Genomic DNA, 25881 nt, shown 5'->3' on the forward strand with positions numbered 1-25881 from the left:
CTACTAAAGGCAATTTTAACGACAAGCGACGCGACTCCCGATCGCGATAGCGAGGTCGACTTAGCGGAGTGAGCGACGCGACTCCCTATCATTGCGCGATCGCTGGAAAAAAGTATGATAACTTTTTATTTTTTGTCTCCGGTCCAAAAGTAGGGTATCGTTGAACTCGTCTCGGTCTCCCGAGTTCAGATATATACCCAAAGACCCGAAATTCCATAGGTGGTAATCTATAGTATCCCCGAAATTGGAGTTTATGTCCGAAGAGCCCGTAAACGTCTATGCAGAGCCGCACTTTCCGACCCTTGCCCTGGAGTCCTAGACCATTTCTGACGCGCAATTAACTTATTGCCCCTGGAAGTCGGCTTCTTACAGAAACACAGCTTCCCTATCACCAAATGTCACGGCACGCCACTGTAGTAAGGTAATGTAGAAAGGTAGTTAAGTATGCAAAGGAACATTGTTAAGCCGAATATCACAATTAGTGCCAGTGATTTTCCGACGAATCTCTATTTCCGTAACAATTGATCGGTCTTGACAGAGACGAAGAACGGGGTCTATACAAACAGCAAAATTGCTGATTTCTTCGTCTTTTAAACGTCTGTAGTAAATGTGAATATCTCGTTCGAAAGGTACTTGTTTTCTTAGGTAGCGTGCAAAATTTCAGGTTTTTCTATAAGGCGGTTGCCGAAATAATAGTAGCCTAAACTTAATTTCAAATCAGGCATAATTTTACAGCGCTCACGGAAACCGTTTAATTTACAAACGTTTACGATTTACTTTACAAGGTTTTGTTAAGCTGCGAACTTCCGAAATTTCTATCGTTTGTAGTTTCAAATCCGAGGCAGCTACGACCAACAATCTCGTGGGCGCTGGGCGACACGACGGCCACCCACCGAATAGCTTTCAATATGCTGTTAGTGCCATCGTTACAAAAAATGTTTAATTTGCATAAATTTGAGCTTTTGTTATTCTGAAGAACATTCCGAATGAAAATCATTCGTTCGGATGCAGTTTTATCCTAATAAGCGATAAAAGCAAGGGATAGGACTCCGCCAAAATTTTATCTATCCATCCGCAAGTTTCGCCAGCACCTCATTGATAACAAAAAAGGTTTAAGTTTAACATTTGATCTTTCTAGACCCAGTGGTGTTCTTTCTCTAGGAGCATCTGCACTGCCAAATGAATAAGGAAGAGAAAAGTTACGGCTTTTATGGAGATCTTTGCACTTTTCAACTGCTTATATTTCGGCAACCCCTTTACAGAAAAACCTGAAATTTTGCATGCTACCTAAGAAAACAAGTATCTTTCGAACGAGATATTCACATTTACTACAAACGTTTAAAAGACGGAGAAATCGGCAATTTTGCGTTTCGTATACGTAGTCATTCAGTGAATTTTCCACTTGACGCTGTGTGACTGCGATACTGCAGAACGGTCTTTTTGCTTCGGAATTCACTAATTCGGCGCTGTAAAAGCGGGAGAGCAGTTTTGTTGGTGGATTCCCGATATTTTCCAATTCATTGCAAAACTATGGTACTCATCTTAATTACTTTATCGCTCGTTTCTATATTAAAAATAGTCACGTTGTTGTAAACCTAACCGATGACAGGGATGGAAATAAATATTGATAAAAGTAGAAACGTTTTAATGAATCTAAAAGTGTGCAATTTTAATATTTATTTTGATAAATAGCCAATGTTTAAAATTAAATTTCATATTAAAATTTATTAAATATGAAAGTTTATATACACTTCAGACAATTCGATTTACAAATTTAATTGTTGAAGTAATTATAATTCTGGTCGGATTACAATGACAGTTGAACACCGGTTTAAATACAGTGTGAATGTCCGTACAATGTAAGTTGCCTTGTCCATTTATAGACGATTAACAGAGTCTTTAAACTGGTAAAAACACTGCTTTGTGTTTTGGTTGTCACTTTGCCGACCATCAGACTGTCGTTGTTCTGAGGACTTTAATCGAAGTGCAGAAATGTCTGTTCGTCAATTCAGAACGAAAAAAACCCAATTCGGGATTAAATGTCAAGTCCAGTAAATTCGCTTGTGCCAGTAAATATAGGTGGCGTATGAGTCGACCAAAATGGCTGCCACAAAGGGTATAGTGTGCTTGACAATGTACGAGAGTTGCCTGTGTGTTGTCTTTTTAATAACTTTTCTCTCTGTAGTCAAAACGTTTTATTCGCATTTGTATCCGACATTAATCCTAGTTGATTTCGTAGTTGTTTAAGTCACTATGATTACACTTTGTGACATTTTAGAATATGTGGCTGATCGAAAAAGATGTCTTACAGAAGGAGAGGAAATACCAAAACTGATAACTTCATATCTATCCAGCTCTTTCTCAGCAAACAATTCACTTCAGTTTCCCACAGCTAATTTTGCTGAGCTTAAAATTCTTTTATACAAATGTTTTCACTCTATCTAATATAGGCCATCATCGGGTTTAATATTATAAATGTTCCAAAATGGAACGTACCGTTTTCGAATATTTTACATATTTAAAATTCAATAAAATAATTTAACTTTAAAATAAATTGAAAGAAGTGTGTATATTAAATAAATAAATAAACAAATAAAACATAGAAAACAAAGCTAAGTAGAAAGAAATGATTTAAGGGTTTTTAAGTGTCATTCTTTTTTCTATTATATATTTCCACGCTGTTGGAAGCGCATTAGCATCCATAGCATTTAGGCAACGGTTTTTCATTTTACTTTTATAAATTTCCACCTTTTCCATCTCCAACGCAATGGATGGAGAGTGCACCGTTTAAATGACTTTAGCCTCTTCCCATTTTACAATCGCTCCTTCAGTCTGTGCTATAATTGATAATATTGTGCTGTTGTGTCGTTTGTCAACGTTGTATCAAATGCTCTTTTTCTTATAAAAATCGAGAATGATCTATAAAAGAGCACCTAATATCTGTAGCTTGCTACGGAACGATAAAGACAGCGTAAAAAAGGAAGGTAAAGCTGGGATATATAAAATTCCATTTGAAAATCAACAGTTAGGAATCGAAAAAGATTATGTGGGTATGACTAGAAGAAACCTGGCGGTACGTCTGCGATAACATACATACAGTTTTGACAAAGGACACAAGACAATATTAGCAAGGGTGAACACTTTCTATTCTAACAAACTACTTTATACCCGTAGCAGCCGCCATATTGTAGTTCGCACTAATACCGCTAGGTGTCAGATCTATCGTTGGCACAAGCGAATTAAGTCGTAGCCGGGTGAAACGTCATTTCCGGGTGACAAAGTCGTATCCGGTGAAAAGTGGACGTGGGTGGAAGTGACCTCGGAACCGAGAAAGTTCACTTTATGCAGCAGAAGAAGAGCCTTTTCCACCAAGGTTTCTTCTGCTTGACGGATGTTTCCGCGATCAGTTTGGACTCCCCTCGACACTCCACCGTCCATTCTGCAACTTCCGGGTATCGCAGTCTCAGATAGTCGACCACAGTCGAGACGCTATCGTCGGGAGTAATGACAACCACTCGTTTGACGCACTCTCCGCTCTCCTCAACATCTTTCGGAAGCATCCGAATCACTAGAAACGAAACGGAAGACGACGAAGAGCCTTCCTCCTCCTCACCGTCTGCCGAAGTGCGCCACTTCTTTAATACTTTGAAATTATCCATTACGCAAAAGAAAAAAAAACGACTATTATGAAAATACAACTGGTATTCGTTATTTGATTTATAGATAAAAGGGCTATCTGTTGTGAGCGACAGACTTTACCCTGTGGTGAAAAGGAAGGAAGAAAGTAGAAAGAAGAGTTAGGGGAAGAGGAAATGAAGAAGGATAGAAAAGTGTGAAGTGAGCAACCTTGGGACCCCGTGGGCGTCTGCATTGCTTTTATTGTAATGAAAACAAATACAAGATGGCAAACAATTTTACAAAAAAAAAAAAAAAAAAAATATGGAATGACACGATTTTGCTTGTCATCCTTGCACAGAGGCCATGCTAATCTTCTCTGTATCGTTCCAATTTTAGTATATGTACCACCGAAGCGAATACCATTAGGAAAACATTCGTTTTGTTAATTTAATTTCATGTAAATTGTAAGATTTCTAATAAAAAATCATTTAAAGGAGCAAATTTCACATGGGGCACGATGCGTATATAAACTATACCAATGTAATGTATTTATTAATTTCCATTTTGCTTTAACAATTCGATTGGATTTGAGCTTAACGAAAATTAACGACGACAAGAGTGAAAAGTATGTCCCAAAATAAGAGGAAAGACCCCATTGGGCGTCTCTGTAAAGAAACCGCGCAACGACCGATCAATTGTTATGCAAATAGAGATTTGTCGGAAAATCATGGACATTTGGCTTAAGAATGTTCAAAAACACCTAAATATAGAAAGATCGTAGTCTAAACTTACCGATAAAATGGTAGAAATGAAGAAAAACTCAAAGAAACACTTGAAATAAATAATTTTCAATGGTACGAACTGAAAAACCAATCGTTCGCAATAACAATCAACGACCGCTGGCAACAATAACACTCTGGCAATTTGTTAGTACACAGAATTTTATTGTTGCGTTGCCACGAAATTTAATATTAACATTTAAAAATTAGTTTTCAATCGACAATTTTCTTATTTAAATAAAATTTTCTGTATCCGTGAACACCGACGACGCTCGCGTTGCTTTCTTCTTTGCTCTCGTTTCACTTATCATCTGTCCGGCTGTCTTCCATTCATCTCCAGAACGGACTTAGATAGAGGAAAGACCTTATGACATGGAAACCTTAGGGACAGGTGGCCCCGATTAAGTTTATGCGGGGGTCCCACGCAAACCGGAAGTCATGTTATTTCAATTCAAAAATGTTCGCCCGAAAGGTGTTAGATAGATGACCGGCACGACTCTATTGTTAAAAGAAAAGTATAATGTACTGTACAGGGGCAAGCCACTACTAATTTATGGTGGAGAACACATATTTTAAATTAAAAATTGCAGTTTACAGTTTTCGCCGATCCCTCTTCAATCTATAAACAAATAAAATTGTTTTGTAGCATACAGTTAAAATAAAGTTGTTCCCACTCGAAAATTTTATGACTATAGAGTGTAATGAATAGTTATAAAACCATATTTCTGTACTTGATATTTCAGCTTGTAAACTTGTTATTAATTAATTTTAATCAATTATGACCTTGTTTTTAGTTCTATAATGATGATTTCTGAACAACTTTTGTTCCGTTCCCATAATATAAAAGTCAATTTAAATAACTGGATCTTATTTTTCAAAATTTTTATTTACTTGTTATTATTGACTTCCCGCTCATTTGTTTCTAAACTCGATAGAAGTAAATATATTTATTAAATATCAAATCATTTGTTTCAGAGATAGAATTTCTGAGTTGTTTGTAAAATCAAAGAATTAAAGAAATTGCTATCTTAAATGTTTATCATTGGATTTCAATGTGAGGTGAATTATTCGTGTTAAAATGTAAATACAATAATACACATTTTTATTTTTAAAAGTATTGCATGTATGTATTATGGAGTAGTTTTGGCCAAAAGCGCCAACATATGATAATTTTTCTTCACATTCTTCATTTTATCGGTAAGTATATCCAAAAATGCCTCGTTCCTCTGGAAAACACGAATCCCGCATCGAAAGTTTCTTGTCTGTTTTAGGGTGAAAATCCAATAACAAATAACCAAATTTTTTTTCCGTCGCTTTTTTATACGCATACATAAAATAATTACATTTACCGGCGAAAGCTTGCCGCCCCAAACAACTTACTCGACTTTCGTCACGATTATTTTTAAACAAAATCAAATAATGCGTATTTAAAGTTGAATCTCTCATAATTCTATTTTTTGGAAACAAATTTTGCATTATCAGGATCACGCTTACATTATAATGATGAGACAGCGTCGTAAATTTTACAGCGAGTAATTTTTCTTACTAGCGTAGTCTTTCCACATTGCGACGGTCCGGCGATTATACAGTTATTCGGATGTTTGAAATACATATCAATCGATCTTGTGAACTTTAGTAAATTTATAATGCTTTGATCCGCAATTTATCTCTCAAAACATTAATATATTCTTTTTATTCTTTTCAACATAAACTTCGTTCATAACATCCGAATATTCCTCGAACGAATAATATAATTTGTTACTAACTTCGTTAATTCTTCAGTTCTCGTCAACAATAGAGGTTGAGGCCGAAGTTTTAAACGCGAAAACGTGTACGTCGGACGTTGGGCGCCGCTTTCCTGTAAGCCTAGAAGTTTGACAATGACGTTTGGATAGTCAGTGGAATCGTGTTCGACATTCTAAAGGCCATTGTCAAACTTCTAGGCTTACAGGAAAGCGGCACCCAACGTCCGACGTACATGTACACGTTTTCGCGTTTAAAACTTCGGTCTCAACCTCGCTAATAGTTTCTGGAAATGTTCAATCACAGAAATCATTTCTAAATAAAATATATTTTTAATGTACATTGGAATAGTTTTTGTTTTAAATTTAAATGATAAAGAATAAATACGCAGCGCCCAAACTTTTTTATAAATGAATTAATTCGGTAAAATTTAATTACGAAATGTAAGTTAAATTTAAAAAAAAACATTAAAAAATAATAAATAGTAACGTACGTACATCGTAGGGGGAGAGAGGGAGCACGTGATAAACCCTTCCGTCGCCGACGTAAACGATTACTACGGACGGATAAAATGATAACAAGCGATGCATTTAGATTAAAATGGTTTGTTGGAGCGATTTTCCTTACAGATACAAAGAAAAACAAGTTCCTATAGAGCTAGGTCGGACGGACATCGTCGATCACGACACCGCCGATGCTCTTCCCAAAAAGTTGGAATTCACTTGGTTCGACGTCTCGGTTATTTTGTTTTCGATCGCAACTTTCGTCTTGGATACGGCTTCCGACTCGTTTCTCGCTTACATCCATTATAAGAACTACTCGAATGGAGAAAGGGCGAGTTCGGTCTACTTCGTCCTTACCCTGGTGTTTGTCTTGGTCCCGACGGTAACCATGACGGCTTTTAGTCTAAGGTGGTACGTTATCGATCATAAATATGCAAAAAGGAAAGTTCCCCTGTGTCGGTGGATAGTAAGAACTCTTCTCTTGTTTTTTCAATTGGGACCGGTGCTTAGGTGAGTTTCCTAAAGGTGTCACTTTATTTAAGAATTCTTAAAATGATACGTAAACACACTGGACTTTTACCAAAACTGGTTAATGTTACCCTAGGTATACAAAATGGCGGCTCGTCTCCGACTCCGGCATACAGAAGCGAGGAAACAGTGGGGACGCACGTTTTCTAAACCTAACCTTTGCTAATAATTATGATAATTTATTAGAATAGGTTAGGTTTAGAAAACATGCGACCCCACTGTTTCCTCGCTTCTGTATGCAAAACTTTTGCATGCATAATTTACCAGGTTCAGGAACTTCGTTAAATTAATTATAATTAACTTACCTAATTAACTTTATAGTTTTATTTACGTATTATATTGTTTATAGAACATATTTTAGATAGCTGGAAATTGTGCTTGGCCCAGTAAATGTTCTTTTGATAGAATGCTAATAGAAATTAATTTTTTCTCCTATAAAATATGAAGATGTGTGATATTTGTTCTTTCTAATGTTTTTCTTGCACGAAGAAACTCGAATAAGTGAAAACGTTAAGCGCCGAAACAAATATATTATATTACTAATTTTTTTATATTTCTGTCGATCCATTTATGCAACCTAGAATTTATGCATTTGTGCGGTAGAAGTTTTGTCAAATTTAAAACCCGACGAGCGTACGAGATGGTGCGGCGCAATCCGAAAAAAAATCGTTTGGAGAAGGACGATTTGCCGGTAGAAAAGTATTTGGGCCTCGTCTCCTCCCTCCCGTACGGATCCGTGTCCGCGATTGGGAACCGGACGGGTTCCGACTCCCTAGAGTCGGCACCCGTGTCGGTGACGAGACGTCTAGAATCGCTTTGGTAAATGTCTTCTTGAGGTAATTTGCAAATAGTTCAGCTAGTTAAGTGTTTGTTTATATTTCAGTTTTAATGTGTTAATGCTATTAAGTTATTAGTTTGTTTACTTTTAAACACTTGTTGGTAAAAAAGTGTCGATAAAAAGTATTTATTCGTTTAATTTTGCATTAAACTATTTACAAAGGAAAATAACATTATTCTGTGCAAAATTTCTGTTGAGCAAACATGTTCGTGAAAACATTACAAATGTATGTATAATAAAAACATACAAAAATGAACATCAAAAATCTGTTGAATATTTAAAAAATCTATGAAAGTAAAAATAGACTATAATCGTTGTGAAATTAGTTTATGAATGTTATAGAAATAATACAAAGATTACAAAGAAAAATTATAAGTTTAACTTGACCAAATCTAAAGTAATTATCCACAGAATTGGAGAATAAAATAACATCTTAACTATTAAAAAACAAAAAACCGTAATGTTTCCAGCAATAAAAACTATCTAATAATAACGTTTTCGACTGTTTTAAACAGCCATCATCAGTTACAACGAACTTACACAAAAAAGAATGCAGAAAAAATAGAACACAAGCAATACAAATATTTAAAATTCAAAAATAATTCCAAAGTATTTAAGCGGCATTGCGAAAGGAATTCAAACTTTCCCTTTGCTTTGTATAGCTTGATAACAATTCTTCTATATATCTTGGCCGGCGTAGCCATGAAGTGCAATAATTAATCTTAACTTTGGAATTATTTTTGAATTTTAAATATTTGTATTGCTTGTGTTCTATTTTTTCTGCATTCTTTTTTGTGTAAGTTCGTTGTAACTGATGATGGCTGTTTAAAACAGTCGAAAACGTTATTATTAGATAGTTTTTATTGCTGGAAACATTACGGTTTTTTGTTTTTTAACATCTTAACCTTAGGCATTATTTAAAAGATGGCTTTTAGCATTTGGATTAAAAACCTGGTTAAAGTAATCTATACTATATCATAAAAATGACTTGCATTAATTGTAAGAATATAATGCTATGTCAGCTAAGGTGGGAATGAAGTAAATATGAACACAACATTATATTCTTATCAATTGAGGACTGTACTAATATGTAACAATGACTTTTCTAATAAATACAGATCAAAATATTAGAAACTACTAATATCAGCTAATTTTTCATTTGTTTTTTTTTGTTTTGAATTAGTGAGAAATTGTTTTTGTTGTCTTAGAAGAAAGTAGATAATATGCACTTAAACAAGTACCAGCAGAATATATTCAATGGATGGTTTAATATCTTCATTAATCATAATGTAACCTCTTAAGTATGATGTCAATTCAAATTTTTTGGATGATTTTTTATCTTGTGCCACGATTAATATGAAAAATATATGTAAGATATTGAAACGACATTATATCCTCAAAATAATCGTTATAGCCAGATAAAGATTGTTTTTACGCACGGCATAAATTACCATTATCGTAAAGTCGAATTATTGTCAGAAAAAGGATAAAAACGCTTTCTTATTCGAGGAATAATTCAATTATAAATGCAAAAGAGCATTTGTGTGTGAGTTTGAAAATTTCAGAATAATGCAAAAAGTAATTATAACAAAAAGTATCATTAATTAAAAGTTGTCACATGTTTTCTGTAATAACCAAAACAAATACATTTAAAAGTTTAATTGAATATTTTCCAAAGTACTTTTTAATATTTTGCATACATAATAATTGAATTTATTATTTTAAAATATTAATAATTGTTAAAATAAATGAAAGTTTTGGTAATAATTGAGTCTAATAATTTGTCTACTTCAATAAAAAGTTCTGAACTGTTTTTTAAGTTTTATTTTTCATGTACTTCAGATACAAAAAATGATGAAAGTTTCAAATTTTCATAGTTAATGAGAGTATTTTGTAAATAAAATAATTTAATTGAATAATGAAAATGTAAGAGTGGTGGGCTCGAATTATTATTGGGAATACGTGCCATCTTGTGAGAGAATCCATGAATTAACTTTTATAATTTAACATAATTATATTTCATGCTTACAATTTAAATATATGGAATTGGTATAGATAAAATACTTTGTCTTGCTTTTTTTTAAATGAATTGTATAAAGTTAATAAATTTCATTTCAGAACATGATAATGCTTGCTCCTTTATCCATTTTCTAGATATAAGTGAATTTCTTTTTTTAATGAAATGGCTTAATTTATAATAACAGCACTTAAATTTAGATATCTTTTATGTGTTTTCAAGATTGATTGTCTCAAGCATCTTGAAAACAATCATTGAAGAACAATTATATATAATAGAAAAAAAAACTAGCTGTCAATATCACACAATAGTATATTCATGATAAGTTAACAGATAACACAGATGATTAGCATTTTCACTCATGTTTTAAAAATCTATACCTGATAGGCCTGTATCACTTGGTACGTCGGAATTATAGTTGATACGTAATGAACCGATCGCTATTCGTTGTATCAATATATTGCACGATAACAAAAGATTATTGGTATTATCAATTGTTAGTTTGTATTTAACGTAATTAATAATTTACATTGAAATATACTACACTATAATAATAATAATAATAGATGGATTATCTTAACTTGAGTGATAATCCAAAATTAACTAGTATTTTTAGAATTGAAGGATGATAAATCAAGAAGACAAACTTTTTAATGTAACATTCTGAAAACTTTGATAATGTGAAAATTTATAATATATATTTAAATTCAACATGTTTCTCTTATTAATCTTGTTTTTAATGCACTAAAACTACAATATTGAAGTATGCAAATAAATATTAGGCCTATTATTTAAAGAAACGGTTCAAAATCATTATTTCCATTAATTAATTGATATGACCATTGATAATTTTCTTGGATATATTCCTTTTCATTCTTCATCTTTACTGTCAGGACCACATTAATGCATGGATGTATCTAGCCGTAGCTGGACTTTGCTTTCTTAGAGGCCTTGGTCACTAAGCTCATTACTGATATTTTTTCTAAAAGTATTGGGCTTTATCCAATTTGTTCATTGTGTTTTTAATCTCTTTCTTTCTCCTGTTAGAATACATTGTTCAATCTTATTTGCTTTTTTTTCAAGGGTATAATTACCAACTTTCTAATGTAACAACAGGAAAAATTGTCAAAGTTTTCCTGTTGTTTTATCCAAATATCAAAGTGGAAACTAGTACTGTGGGTTTGTGGTCATTAATACAAATTTGCCACCAAATGTAAGATGAGACTTCATATTTACTTTATCAGAATTGTTAATATTGATGTTTTTTTTTATCATTATGTTATTACAAAATCCATTTTATCTACTTTTATATAAGCAAAGGCCCACAGACAAAATAGATCCTACACTTATTGTTGATATAAACTTGAATGTAAAAACTGATTAAATCACAATTGAAATTAAGTCTCTCTAAACCGATAGATTTATTTAATAAAAAAAAAACACCAGCATTTCAATTGTCTTAAATAATCAGAATTTTGTTTCCAAACATGAAGATATTTGTTTAAAATAATTGAAAACTAATTTTTAAAATAAATCTGCTGGTTTAGTTCTTTTCAATCAGGGTAATATAATATAATTTTCATTACACAGATTATCCTATTGATATGGTATGGTCAAATTAATCTTAAAAATTGATTCTACGATATGAGCCATTTACAAGCCAAATAGATTAACTCCACATCTCGAATTTTTTAAAATTTTAGTGTGAAAGCGCTCGATACGCTCGTAACTTTTTATATTCATAATAAGTTTTCCTAATAATAAAAATCAATACCACTTAAGGACAAAATTTTATTGGCCGTCAAAAAAAATTTTTATTTAATTCAGAAGTCAATCTAAGTAATTCCATACTGTAACATTAATCTGCCAGTGCACGCTGCAGTTGTAATGCCGCAGTGTGCGCCGACCAGTGCTTTGTAGGTAACGGTAAATTATTTAATGTTATCTCATCACAAAACGTAAGTAAAAGAAATTAGTTAGTTACAGTCCAACTGTCGCAGAAGTATACTTGTGGAATATTGAAGGATTGTTTTAATTTTGGCAACAATTGTTTGTAGGAAAAAGAAAATCCTTTATATCAAGATGGATAAAGCTAAAAACAATTTTTTTCATTCCTCCTATTAATCATGATTCTTATAAAAATTTCAGAACAAATTGATATGATGGGACTGAAATACAGTTGACAAAGAAGACATCATTTATGTTGCTGAATAATCAATTTAAACAAATTATTATTATTTTGTTTAAATTAACTATTCTGTTACTGTTAACCATTATAACAGTAACAGAATAGTTTTTATTCATTTTTGCAAAAAAAAATGTAATAAAAATTTGCTCTAATGTGAAAACTGAATTTGACATTACATTTTTCACTTGTCAAATCAATTAACTCCCTCGATCGCACCAAAATCATAATAATAATAACGACTATAGCATATCTATGCTATCTTACACATTTTATATGTCGTTAAATAAAAGCTACATCTACAATAATATATTCTACAATGTTTATTTGAATTTATATTTTACAAGGAATTTTAAAAAAGAACGTATATTATTTTGTCAGTTTTCTCCACTTTTTGTTTTATGGAGTTAAGCAATTGGCAAGTGAGCGACACGTATAGGCCTATAAGTACTTTTATTATAAATTTTTTCAAGCAAACATTCCTTAATAATGAATATGAAATAAGCAGTGGAGAAAAAATAGTTTTCCAGTTTTTCACCTTCAGGGTATTAGAATAACTTCTTAATCACATGCATAATAATGTTAATTGCTTATAACATAAATGTACAGTACATAGTGTATCAAAATGTTAAAATTATACACATAGGTCTTATAGTTATACAACAGAAAGAATATATAATATTTTCAGAGTTTATCAGGTGTATCAGCAGTGGCCAAACCTTGTCACGATAGGAGCCATATATCACTTATCAGAAATACGCGTGACTGCATTTCCTATTGGAACAATATATAAAGTTTAAGTTTATAACAATAAATTGTGTAAGTAGGCTGTACAGACGAGCCAGAATAAGAGTCTAGAAGAGCCATTTGTGGTTTACAAGCTGCAGTTTGGCCACCACAGTTATATATTATACCTGTATACTATATAGTATATACATAATTCTTATAGACTTTACTTATTCTTTATAAAAATGTATATAAAATTATATAAATAGATTTTGTTTTATTTATTTTATTTATTTTTTAAAAAAATTTTCAGATACGTCGATTGCATTTTATATGGCTTAAAAAGTCAAAAAGATAAAAGTAAATTGAAACAGAAAGAATATTTCCAGGAAATGTTATATGAAGATGTTGATGCCACACTGTTAAGACTTTTTGAATCTTTCATGGAAGCTGCTCCTCAATTATTGCTGCAGATTTATATTTTATTAAAAATTGAATTCTCTATGGATGAACCCATTTCTTGGAAAGGTATTTTATAGATTATTAAATTATGAATATTGTGACAAGTACTAAAGAACATAGTTTGTTGTAGTGTGAATTTGTATACTGGGATTTGGCTGTAGCTAATTAGTGTAAATAATATCACAAATACAGTAAAGTCTCTATAATCTGACATATATTGGACCAGTGGTTATTGGATTACAGCAGATTGTCAAATTACTGAATTTTGTATGTGTGCATGTATTGTACAGTAAAAAAAAAAAAAACACACTTGGTTCGCCGATTAGTTTATCATATTAATTACAATTGCGACTGTTCTGCCAAGTGCATAAGCATCACAACTAGTGACTGACAATATACATGTATATCAATCTCTCTCTCTGTTTCATATAAATTGTCAAGTGGTAACGCGAAAATTTCGAGTGCCATCCTGCAGTAGAATGTCAGATTACTGGACGTGACAGACTATAGAGACTCTACTCTATATCCTAAAATGGTGAATTGGAATTGAATTGCTGACTTTTCTATAGAATAAATTGGATATCACTTAATTTTTTTGAATGATATTGAGGAAATTGTTAATTAATGGTAATATGTTATATTACGTGCTTACCTTACCAAATTAAAATAACTGCTATGTAATTAAATATTGTTTGAAGATAATTTATTTGTTCATTTTGTATTGTGAACAAATTGATTATTATAATTAAATTTAAAACTTAATAATAATTTTTATTGACTTTTTTATCAGTGCAAATGAGAATTTTTTATGCTTGTTATTTTTAGTAGTACTGGCCTTTTGAAGAATTTTTTGTTAATAAAAACAATGAATACTATTCGCTGAAACTTGATCATAAAATTTACAAGAATAATGAAAAAAATGGATTAATTTCAATGCCCGCTACTGGCCGAGTTGTTAAAATTGCTAAAAACTGGGTGGTTGGTTGGTTGTGAATTCATACCTCATATCTTGCCAATAGACTGGCCAAGTGACTTCTTCCAGGTTTTCTCCACGTGTCTAGTCTTATAGGGGCAAGTTTTCCAATGAAAGTTCTCCCGGGAGGCACATTTCCACGGTAGATTTTCTATGTAGTTGCCAATGCCTTATTCCATTTCTCCACTCATCTGCATTAATTTCAAAACAAAATTAAATAAAGATTATAGCATGATGCATCGTCTGTCTAAGAAAAAAGTGAAATAATTAAAATTAACAAAGTTTTCTCCATAATTTTTAATTGCAATAGTAAACATTTTATAACAAATTGTAGTATTTGTACTAAAAATAGTAATCAACAAAAATACAAGTAATAGTAATCAATAAAAATAGTAATCAAATAGTAAGTAATAGCAATCAAAAGCACTTAATGCACTTACAATATTTTAAGAAAATAAAAATTTCTTAGAGAATTTTAATTGGACAAAATAAAATACCACAATTCTTTGCACATTAATATACACATTAAAAAATATGTAAATTGTTTGATAGTCTTGACACGAGACATTGGGCTTTGGCAGACAAAAATCAAATTGTATTCAAACTGTTAGAAATTTTATATTTAAAAGTAATAGCTTGTCATTTGTTTTTTACATCAATTTAACTTTATAAATTGTAATGAAATATCAATGTTATAGCTTTCAGTTTTTGATTTTTTTTTAATCATATTTTGTGTTTATAAATAAGATTAATTTATAATAAAATTCTCTAAAAAGTAACAGTATATACATTTTTTATTATAGTGATTGTTCAAATGGTATCGGTTCTGATATCGCTCGTATCAATATCCTGGGCAATATCCGCTTATTTTCGAGCTCTTAGATTTTCGCTGCCTAAGAAGAAAAACATGGGCTGGATTGCAACAATTTTCCATGCATCTTGGCATTTTTTCGTTATTTCTGCGAGGATATTTGCACTTGGACTTTTTGCTTCGCAATTACCGGAATATCTGCCCGTCGTTTGTATATTGCATTGGTTCATAATGACACTCTGGATTATTTCTATGAAAACCAACTTTTGCATAAATAGGTAATGTGAATTTATTAAAAAAATTATTGAGTAAAAAAAAAGTCAGACACACTGCAGTTTCAATGAATGCAAATGATGCACTTTTTTGCACTTTTATATGCAAAATTATATTATATTAAATTTTTAGAAATATGTTTTTGGACTGATCTCAAGATCTATTTTTAAAAATTCCAAATTTATATTTTTACAATTGGTTTTTTTTTTAAGTGAATGAAAAATCCTCTCTAATTGAAAGAAAATTTGTTTCACAAATTATGTGAAATTAGTTAATTTGTATTGGTTGAAATAAAGGTGTATTTTCTTTTAATTTATAAAACCTAAATAGAATAAAATGCATTTTATTACTCTGACCAAAATTTTAGATATATTTCTTATGTTTAAGTGAAATACAAAACGTCCAAAAGTGTGGAATCTTAGGGAAAACCTAGATATGTTTATTTCTAGAATGGGCTCCAAGATCTGACCTGAATCTTCTTGACTCTGAAGCTAGCTCAAGTAAGAAGCTTATTCCGATAAAATTCAAAATTTAAAGCTTCTGCAAGAGTAAATTATTGTTAACTGTCAAGCTGTTGATCCATGTGTGCTGTGTTGAATACAAAGTAACCTGATACTTTGTCTACAAAAAATATCTGGATGTTGAAGGAAAACATTTTCTACTGCTATAGATTAAAACCAATCTTAAAAGTTTAAAAACTAAAATTATTCATTTCATTTTTTACCACTTTATCTGCTTGAATCAGAGACAAGAACTTATGCCAAGGAAAAACTCAGAATAAAATTAATTTTTATCAAGCAGTGCATTTCAGGGAGTGAATGTGAATGTTTTCTGATACATTAATTCATCCCTCTTCAGACTAAGAATAAAATAAAAACATGATTTAGATCTTACAAATAATATAAAAAAACAAACTTAAAAACTGACCTTCCTCTTTGATACAAAGCAAATAAAACAATTTATAAACTTTCCATTATTTGTACATCATCAATTGACCAATATTTGTTTTGTTGCAAGCTTTTTTTCTGCATGATATCTATTCTCATGCTTTCTGTTTTCATTCCATTATTTAACTTTATGGTATTATCTACATGTATAATTGCCACATGCTCATAAATATAGGAATGAAAATAATATATCCTTTCCTTACATTAAAGGGATTTTGAAAAACATAAAAATAAATTTATAAATTATGGGATTACATGCAGCTAATTTAAGAAAATAAAATAATGTAAGTAAAACAAAAAAAAAATTTTTTTTGGAGGAGGCTGGAGCTAGTCTATAAACTTAATTGTACAGTACATATGTAAATCCAGTTAATTATATAAGGGATACAGGGAGACAGCTGTGAACTAGAATTTGAGAACACAAAACAGTTTAAAATATAACTAATTTCTGTGGTTAAAGCATTGTGAGGAATTTGGTGTATTGTTGATAAAATTAATGTTAAAATCTTGTATAGAGAGAAGGATTCATACTTGTATAGATTTAAAGAGCATGTGGCATACCATAAATTTAAATAATGGAATGGAGGTAGAAGGCATGCGAATGGGTATTGTGCAGAATAGAAGCTCACGACAAATGTCGGTCAGTTGATGATTGTACTGTACAACTAGCAGAAAGTGTATAAATTGTTTTATTTACTTTGTATTAAAGCAAAATCCCAGTTTGTAAGTTTATTTTTTATGTTATTTATAAGATCTAAATTATGTTTTTTATTTTTTGCCTGAAGAGGGGTGAATTAATATATGAGGAAACACACTTGTGAATTTGATTGTTCCTTACATCAGTAGGTAGCAGATTAGCAAACATGCTGGATTACTGAGCATACAGGCCTAAGGGTAAAGAACGATGTGACCTGTTTCTTTTTAGTAGTGATTTTTCTTGGAGACAGGTGGAAAAATAGTACAGCATGTTGACAGTAAAGAGAATAGAAGCCTGAGTAAACAGGAGAACTGGATGTCTATCACAGCTAACTTTTTCATGGAAACAGAAGTGTATAGGCAATCACACTAGGGAGATGTGCTGGATAAATGAGGACCCAGATTAGCAAGAGTGTACTGTTTCTTATGATTCCAAAAATTTTTGTATGTCTTGTTTATATAAAAGAATTAGCTACAATAAACAATAAAACTGATTTCACATTATGCTATAAACCAAATTATTGTAAGATATTAGATAATGAAGATATCTGTTCTGCAAAAATACCTTATTAAAAAAAATGATTTAGCAATTTTCTTATATCAAACAGATATTATAATAGTGACTAAGAAATTGTAAATCTTGAAAACTTTGTTAATGCTTTGAAAGATTAATGCATTAATGCAAAGAGTTTTTGTTACAATTTTGCCATTGAGTTGTAATTTTTATAACTTAATTACTATGATAGATGTTTTGATATATAAGTAGTTTATGCATAATCATGTTTTCAAAGCTTCAAAAGTTTCAAGCTTTTAGGAGAACAAAGCAATTAATTCAGTCTAATGCTTTGCTAACTCATTTAAATGTGAATAAACATTAGATTTTGTTTGTAAGCTATTCAAAAAGCCTAAAAATAAAGAGTTAAGGATTTGGTAACAAAACACAAAAAAGTGATTCTCCTTGCATCTGTTGTCTTATGCTGATGCAATAAAAATGATGCTCGGAATTTTTATAATAGTCGCATCAAAACTACACAAAGGATATTTTGGAAGAAAAATCTGACATCTATATAAAATTTATATACATTGCAATTACAATTTTTATTTATCATGATGTAGTATAATTAGTGTTTATTTTCAAGTCTTTGGGCATGTTTGCTTCATATATTATCATATACAAGAGGCTAGAATTTATTTTTAAAATAAAAATTCAAAATAAATTTAGAGCTTTTTCTAAAGCTCACTTTTAGATTTAGGATATGCTATTGATAGACTTAACACAAAGTATAATTTGTGCATTAATTATATTAAAAACAATATAAATACATTTTTATTTGTAATTTACAGGCAATTCAAAGGTAAATTATGACAAAATTTTATTTGTTATGGCCAGACAATTACAAAAATGGTTGTTTCTGTTTCAGGTTTGAGGAAGTACTGTATAATGCCGTCGTCGGAGTCATCTTCATCTTCTGTTATTTCAATCCGGTAGATTCTCCCACTCGATACAGATATTTCTTTTTCTATTCTGTTATGATTACAGAAAATAGCATTCTCATGCTAATATGGAATTTCTACGGCAATAATTTTCTAAACTACCGACTGCCAATTTTTATGGTACATTATGCATTATTTTTATTGGGATTTGCATTTATGGTAAGTTGTGTGTAATTTTTCATTTTATAATTTTAGTGCCCAAACATTGGGTATCCAGGTGCTAGAGTACATTATTACTTGTATTAATATAATCACTTTGCTTGTTTATTAATCACTAAATTCTTTTTATTTAATAATTCACACTGTTGTCATTCTACTACTGTAAAACTGTGAGCTTCAAGAAGAAAACAATTTTTTATTCATTATTCAGGAGTAAATCTTGTTACCTGTTTTGAGAATAAAAATTAATAAACTGAAGGTGAACATTCTTATTTCATAAAACTTTTTTATTACAATGATGAAAAATGATAAATGTTACCATTTAAATCCCTATTAACATCTATTGATACTTTCTTATTGGGGAGTGTATCTGAAAAAGATTTAATTAAATTAAATTCTTAATATTTTTCTCAAATTTATAATTTTGTCTAACACATTATTTTAAAGTTGCAAAATGTTTTTATATTTAAATGCAGCAAGTGATATTTATACATGTCTGATTTAATTGTTATGCATTGCTTCTTGTGTTTTAAAAAGTATTATATAAGTTTTAGGCAAAAGTTCACATTCTTTTCAATGTCAGTAAGAGAGTGCTAAGCAAAAAATTAAAATGTAATGTTTGCGATTGCATTTTAACATTCCGACAGATCATACAACTCTAAAAAAATTGCATTATTACAATTTATACAGTCTGATATTAAGTAATTTAAAAAAAAAGTACATTCTTATAATGAAAAACAACAATAAATCTTGTTACTTGTGCAAAAATTAAAATTGATGTGCTAGATACATTTGTTTGAGGTTGTAAAATAGTGATTACTTTGAACACAGTAGCTCTCCAGCAATGAAGAATTCAGTGAATTATACTGGTCTAACAGAAATGTAAATAATACACAAGTAATTTTCTCCTGAATTTTTTAAGAAATTTTTTTTCATATGCTGCACAAGTTTTTGTACTAATTTTTACTTTAAATAAAAAAAATAATTGGTAGTTTTACCTTATTAAATATTAATGTGTTAAGAAACAAACCTGGAATTTTAATGTTAATGAATTTTAATTTTATTTCTACGCTTCACAAATTCTTCTTTATGCAAACGTAAATCCTGTAAAAGTTGCATCCACGCACAGAATGCCGACTTAACACATTACAGAAATTAATTTAGTTTAGTATTATTACCGTCAACAGTTCACTTTTAAATCATAAGAGAAGAACATACATTAATACCGATTTTTGAAAAGTCCCAGACACCGTACACCTTTGGGTACAAAATGCTCGAGGGCACGCGTCACTTGAATTTACTCGGGTATAAAAATTTAGCATTTGGCGCTATTTGATACTTTCAATATATAAATAAAATTTATGTTTTCTAATCAATCTGAAGCTTCAGTTTTACACAATGCTTATTTAAAATACTTAGCATGCTTTCATTATCCAAAGAAACAGTTTTATTGAGAACCGAAATCAGAATCTGTTTTTATAAACTTAGGCAATTTTAGATTATTTTTCATTTCAAATATAATAAACAAGATAAGTAAAAGTTTATTTGTGAGAGTAAATTGCTTTAATATTATTTTAATTTGAAATATTATATTTATTCTGAAGATAATATTTAAATAATGATTGAAATTTGAAAATATTTATGAATTATTGAAATAAAATCTCAATAATTAAATTCTGTTTTAATTATTTGGTAATTGAAATTACAATCAAAACAGAATAAAATATTAAAAAGTTTAATTTTTACTAAATCTTTGTATAGCTAATTTGTTTTGTTAGAAGTAAAACCATAAACAGATTGGCTGTTTATCATAATTTGTTTTGATATAAATGTAGATATAATAATTTGTATATTTCCTGTCTGTTAGTTCCAAATTGTCACATCTGAAATGAATCTCCTCCATTTCGTTTTGAAAAACTCTATTAAAATCCAAAAACATTAATACACAATTCTGTATAATAGAAGAAACCCTCAAAAAAATATCGGGACAGATTACAAAGACACTATTTTCACACACCTCTAAAATCGCAACAAAATCACACCACAAAGTTGATCCTTATTTTAAGGTTCTCTGCCTGGGTAAGTAAAACAGAGGGATGATTCTAAAAGATAATTAAGAATTCTGTACATAACTTTTATCCCCAAACAAATTAAATCATATTTACTCAGATTTAGTAAACAGTTTAAATGCATTACCAGGTCTTAATATATAAATTATTTTTCAGATTACTTACTACTTATGTTTTCATCCAACGAAAAACGTAAAAGTGTTTTCAAACAGGACAGAGATGATTAATGGACCGTCCACAGATCACTATTTAGTCAACAAAGAACGGTGCATAGTCAGATTATGAGAAGAATCTACTTCTCAACAAAGTCTGCAACTACTACTTGTGTGTGAAAAACTGTGCAAAACTCAACAAGTCTTTTTTAAATGCAACTTCACATTTTTCAGAAGTTTTTATATTTATGCAATTGTTGATATTGTTACTACTATACAGAAAAGAATATTTTTATTTAAAGTTGACCAAAAAATGCAGTGTGATGTAAACACTGAATAATTATATTAATATTTATGATAAAGATTACACAATTTGTAATTTAATTATTATGCCTTTGTGCCCTCTATTGTAATTTAAAATTTATCTTGTATACTAGTACTTTTTTTTTATCAATTAACAGGACTAAGTCCTGTTAATTGATAAAAAAAAAGTACTAGTATAAAAAATAAATTTTAAATTACACAATTTGTATTGGATTCAAAACTCAGTTAGTAATAGGCTAATAAATGTTTGTATTTATACGAAACCCTTTTTATCATTATTACAGTGTTGGCAGATGGTATCTTACCAGGTAAAAATTGGTACCATGCTGGACCAAAGTTGAGGCATAGTTACAGAAAAACTGCTATTGCAGTTACGTGCCATTGAGTACACCACGTGCTTAATATGTTCGCTTTCCATATTTTGATGCATGCTGCGAAATAACGTTTTTAGACTTGTATAGTGCATTAGGTACCGCGTAGCTCTTTTTTGCATAGCCGTGTGTAGTTTTGTATCTTCGTCAATGAACGTCATGTTTGTGCATATTGTTTTCTAAGACTGTTTGCATATATATTTGTAATACGGTTGCCGGGTGCAGCTGCTTGTTTGCAAGCTTTACATATATTGTTTGCTTGCTTTGATATAAACGAGTCTGTACATACCGAAAGCTTCAATCTCATGCCACGTGTTGTATAGTAGAGATGGGTAGTTTCGGATTCGATACTACTAGGAACCGTTCTACACTGTGTCGGAACTACTAACGCGTTCTTTATTCTTTAAGAATAAGAACGTTAAGAATACAGCTTCTCGTGGAATAGAGAACTCTGTACGTGGATATGAAATCGGACTAAATGAAAATATATTTTTGTTTTTCTTTGGAGGATGCCAGGGCCTCTTGGTTCCCCTCTGGGTGCCCACCGCATGGAAGTCTATTTTTCCCAGTGACCTAGAAAATTGAAAATTTTGGTGCAGATCTTACATTGTCTAGTTTTCCTTTGGAATCTTCTGTTTGATGGTGCCCTAAGGATTTTAAATGAGCATTGCATTGAGTATATTGCTTGCGCGGATGATCTTGTTTTAATAATATCTGGTAAATCGAGGAGTGAGCTGGAGTCCTTAAGTGAAAAGTGGGTGGTAATGCTTCAAAAATGGCTTATGGCTTTTATTAGAACTGTCGGTTGATAAGACAGTGGCAATATTATTAAAAGGCAGTTTGAGCAAGGAACATCCGCACGAGTCAGACTTGGTAATAAAATTATTAAGGTTGCCGACTCTGTTAAGTATTTAGGTATTTATATTGGGGCCGGTATGAGCATAACGCCACACTTCACGTTTATCACCAATCGGTGTACTAAGGTATTTGGTATGTTGAAGCAAAGTATTAGGAAGGAATGGGGCTCCAGTTTTACGACTCTGTGTTTTATATAAGGGTTTATTTTTAAGCTCTATGTTATATGGTATTTTAGCATGGCGGGACCTCCTTAAAGAGTACCACAAGATTAAATTGGAAAAGGCCCAAAGGAGCATCCTTTTAATATTAACTAAGGAGTATAATACTATATCCACTTGCCCTCCAGGTGATAGAAGGGCTTTTACCAATAGCTCTTGAGATTGAAAAATGGTATTTTAATGACTTACTAAAAAAAGGTATGGCTTTTAATTCTGGCGGAGCGGTGTACGATGGCACGCAACGAATATTAAGGTTAAAAAGGATGAGATTGTCAATATGGTTAATGGCTTGTGGCAAGACCGGTGGAACAGGTCAAGCAAAGGGAGAGTTACCTATGGGTTCTTCCCTATTAATAATAGGTTAAAGGCTAAGTGGGTTGAGCCTAATTATTATTCCGCACAAATATTAAGTGGACATGGTGGCTTTAAAAGTGAGTTAAGGTCGTTCCACCTGGTCGATGATGACAGAGGTTGGTTTGGTGCTGCCTCCAGCATTTTATGTTGGATTGTAGTATTTTTTATAACGATATAGAGGAGTTAAAGGGCGTTTTGAATATAAGCTCCTCTTTAAATATAGATTTTGGTGTGATCTGCACCAACTTGGTGGCCACTAAGGATAGTTATAATGGTGCATATATGGTTTTATATAATATGCTTAGGAAGTGTAGAGTTTTAAGGGTCGGTGTATGACCTAGGTTTTTATTTATATTGATTTTATAGTTTAATGGTGCACATATTTATATAGTTTTAAGGTATAAAGGATATATAGTACATTGTTTGACGTATGGTACCATGGTTTTAATACTAACATGGGTTCTACTATACGTTATTGTATAGTTCTTACTGGGGCGATATATCTTTTATATGGTATGGTTTTATTTATATATTGGGTTTTATAGTTATACTTACAATTAGTTATATATGGTTTTAATTGGGTTATATATACGTGGTACGATCCAAAAGTTCGGGGAATGCAGTAATCTACGACAACAAAAGCATGTATTTGAAGTTACAGCGTATGAAATGGATTCTACCAAACCACCTCTACGTGTTCAGGTTAATTTCACCCATGTCATATGATTAAACCGCGAGCGCTAATGTTTTTTTCCGGAGATATAGTTACCTTTGTCCTGCGACGTAATCAAAGTGGAGTTTCAAGAACAACCTCCAACATTTCGACTTCACCGTGACCTTTCACCGTAGAATCACCGTACACCTTTCTTAGCAATTTTAAAATCTCCGTAGGTGTTTTACCTAAACGCTGACAAAATTTAATGTTGGAGGTTGTTCTCGAAACTCCACTTTGATTACGTCGCAGGACAAAGGTAACTATCTCCGGAAAAAACATCAGCGCTCGCGGTTTAATCACATGACATGGGTGAAATTAACCTGAACACGTAGAGGTGGTTTGGTAGAATCCATTTCATACGCTGTAACTTCAAATACATGGTTTTGTTGTCATAGATTACTGCAGTCCCCGAACTTTTGGATCGTACCACGTATATATATATGGGTTATTGGGTATTTTATTGTTTTGTTTATATATAAGGTTTTAATTGTATATAGGTTTTTATTATTTCAGGTTTTATGGTTCCGCTTCTTCTCGGGGAAGACAGTGTGTTGTATGCATTGGTAGGTCATGGCTTTTAATTGATGCAGTGGTGTCCATAAACATCCTGCTGCTGTGCTATCTATATATACGATCAGGCCCGCCGTAAGCGGGCGTGCAAGGCGTGCCTCGCACGCGGGCGGGACGTCCAGGGGGCGGCAAATCGAGCGATCGATCACGTAATATTCAAAGTCATTGATATCAAATAACTAATAATCAGAAAACAAAGTCATCAAATAACTTATTTAATTACTCCAATGATGAATTAATGAAACATTGTAAAGATTTAAATCTGAAGCTTAAATACGATTCAAATAGTGAAACAGACATTGACGATATTGATATGGTTGGTTAATGAAGTCAATGCTTTAAAAATTATAAAAAAAAACTATCTAAGATCAACAGTGCATCAGCAAAGACTAAGTAATTTAGCTATAATTTCAATTGAACACGAAGTCTTAGACAGCTTAGATACAAGAAAATTGATAGCAGATTTCGGAAACATAAAGGCAAGAAGAGTTCAATTTCTGTAGATAAATATTTATATGGTTTTACACTTAAGTAAACAAAAGTAATTTAGTAATAAAAATAAATAGTTTTTCTTTGTAAAGTATTTATTTTTTTCTTTCACATCCTTATGAGACAACACTAAAGAGCGTTTCTGGCAAACCAGCGTAAGTAGTCGTAGTTAAACGGGTGGGGGCAAAATCGGTATTGCACACGGGCGTTCAAACAGCTAGCGGCGCTTCTGTATACGATGCATACAAGGTTTTGGCATGACCATACTAGGCCAGTAAAAATTCTACGAGGTGACCTTACAAGTGTGGTGCATAGGTCTAGTAGATAGCGGATGCTTTTTAAGTCTGATGGACTTGCTGGTACGCTCACGCAGGTACAGCAAGGGGTGGTGGTGGGACCTCTGGGACGGGATGTAGTTTTTGAGTATCTCGGAATGTAGTATATCATAAGAGACAAAAACCATTGAAAAGACCTACAAACCTTTGCGAGAATTATCTTGATGTAAAAGTTAGGGAGAAAGCCATCTTAGCCTATTTACCGGCAAGCGGCCGGTCTCTTGTGTAAGGCCGCGACTCCACTAGCCGTAAAAGGGCCGTAAAACCCCTCGCTGTAAAAGCTTTTAATCACGTGACCACGATATTTTACGCCCGAGCAGGTCGTAAAACCAACGTAAAAGCGAGTTGAGCAGTGTTCAACTTTCGAAGTGAATACGACCGTAAACCGGTACCATCCACCAATCGGAAGTCAGTTAAATCTAGGTCATCGTGACACGGTGCGAAAATGGCGGAAAACGAGCTTTTGTGTACGTTCTCTCGTGGCTACTCTAGAAGATCTGGAAAGATTTATCTAAAACATCCGAAAGCATTCGTGTATCTACGACAAGAGGTATCCCGATTATAATAATGGATGTCTAAAACACGCGATATGAACGGCCAAAGGAAAATCCTTCAATTTAGAGGAGTGTATAATAAAAAAGCTAAGCTTATAAATGCTGTATATTATCTTAATA

The 25881-nt window shown here is 31.7% G+C and overlaps 1 protein-coding gene and 1 non-coding gene across 2 annotated transcripts; one reads left to right on the top strand and one right to left on the bottom strand.

Annotated features, from left to right (window-relative positions):
• Positions 1-3931: 3931 nt before the first annotated feature.
• LOC136982635 (U6 spliceosomal RNA) lies at positions 3932-4038 on the bottom strand. The gene has a single exon (XR_010881911.1). It is a non-coding gene; the product is annotated as a U6 spliceosomal RNA (small nuclear RNA).
• Positions 4039-6650: 2612 nt separating this feature from the next.
• Positions 6651-21317, top strand: LOC136982555 (XK-related protein 6-like). The gene is made up of 5 exons (XM_067279053.1): positions 6651-7153; positions 13251-13465; positions 15176-15461; positions 18521-18752; positions 20978-21317. The coding sequence occupies exons 1-5, from the start codon at positions 6741-6743 to the stop codon at positions 21104-21106; spliced, it is 1275 nt and encodes a 424-aa protein (XP_067135154.1). The 5' UTR covers positions 6651-6740; the 3' UTR covers positions 21107-21317.
• Positions 21318-25881: the final 4564 nt, after the last annotated feature.

Source organism: Centruroides vittatus, unplaced genomic scaffold (assembly GCF_030686945.1).
Source record: "Centruroides vittatus isolate TY-2023 unplaced genomic scaffold, ASM3068694v2 contig_854, whole genome shotgun sequence".
NCBI lineage: Eukaryota > Metazoa > Arthropoda > Arachnida > Scorpiones > Buthidae > Centruroides > Centruroides vittatus.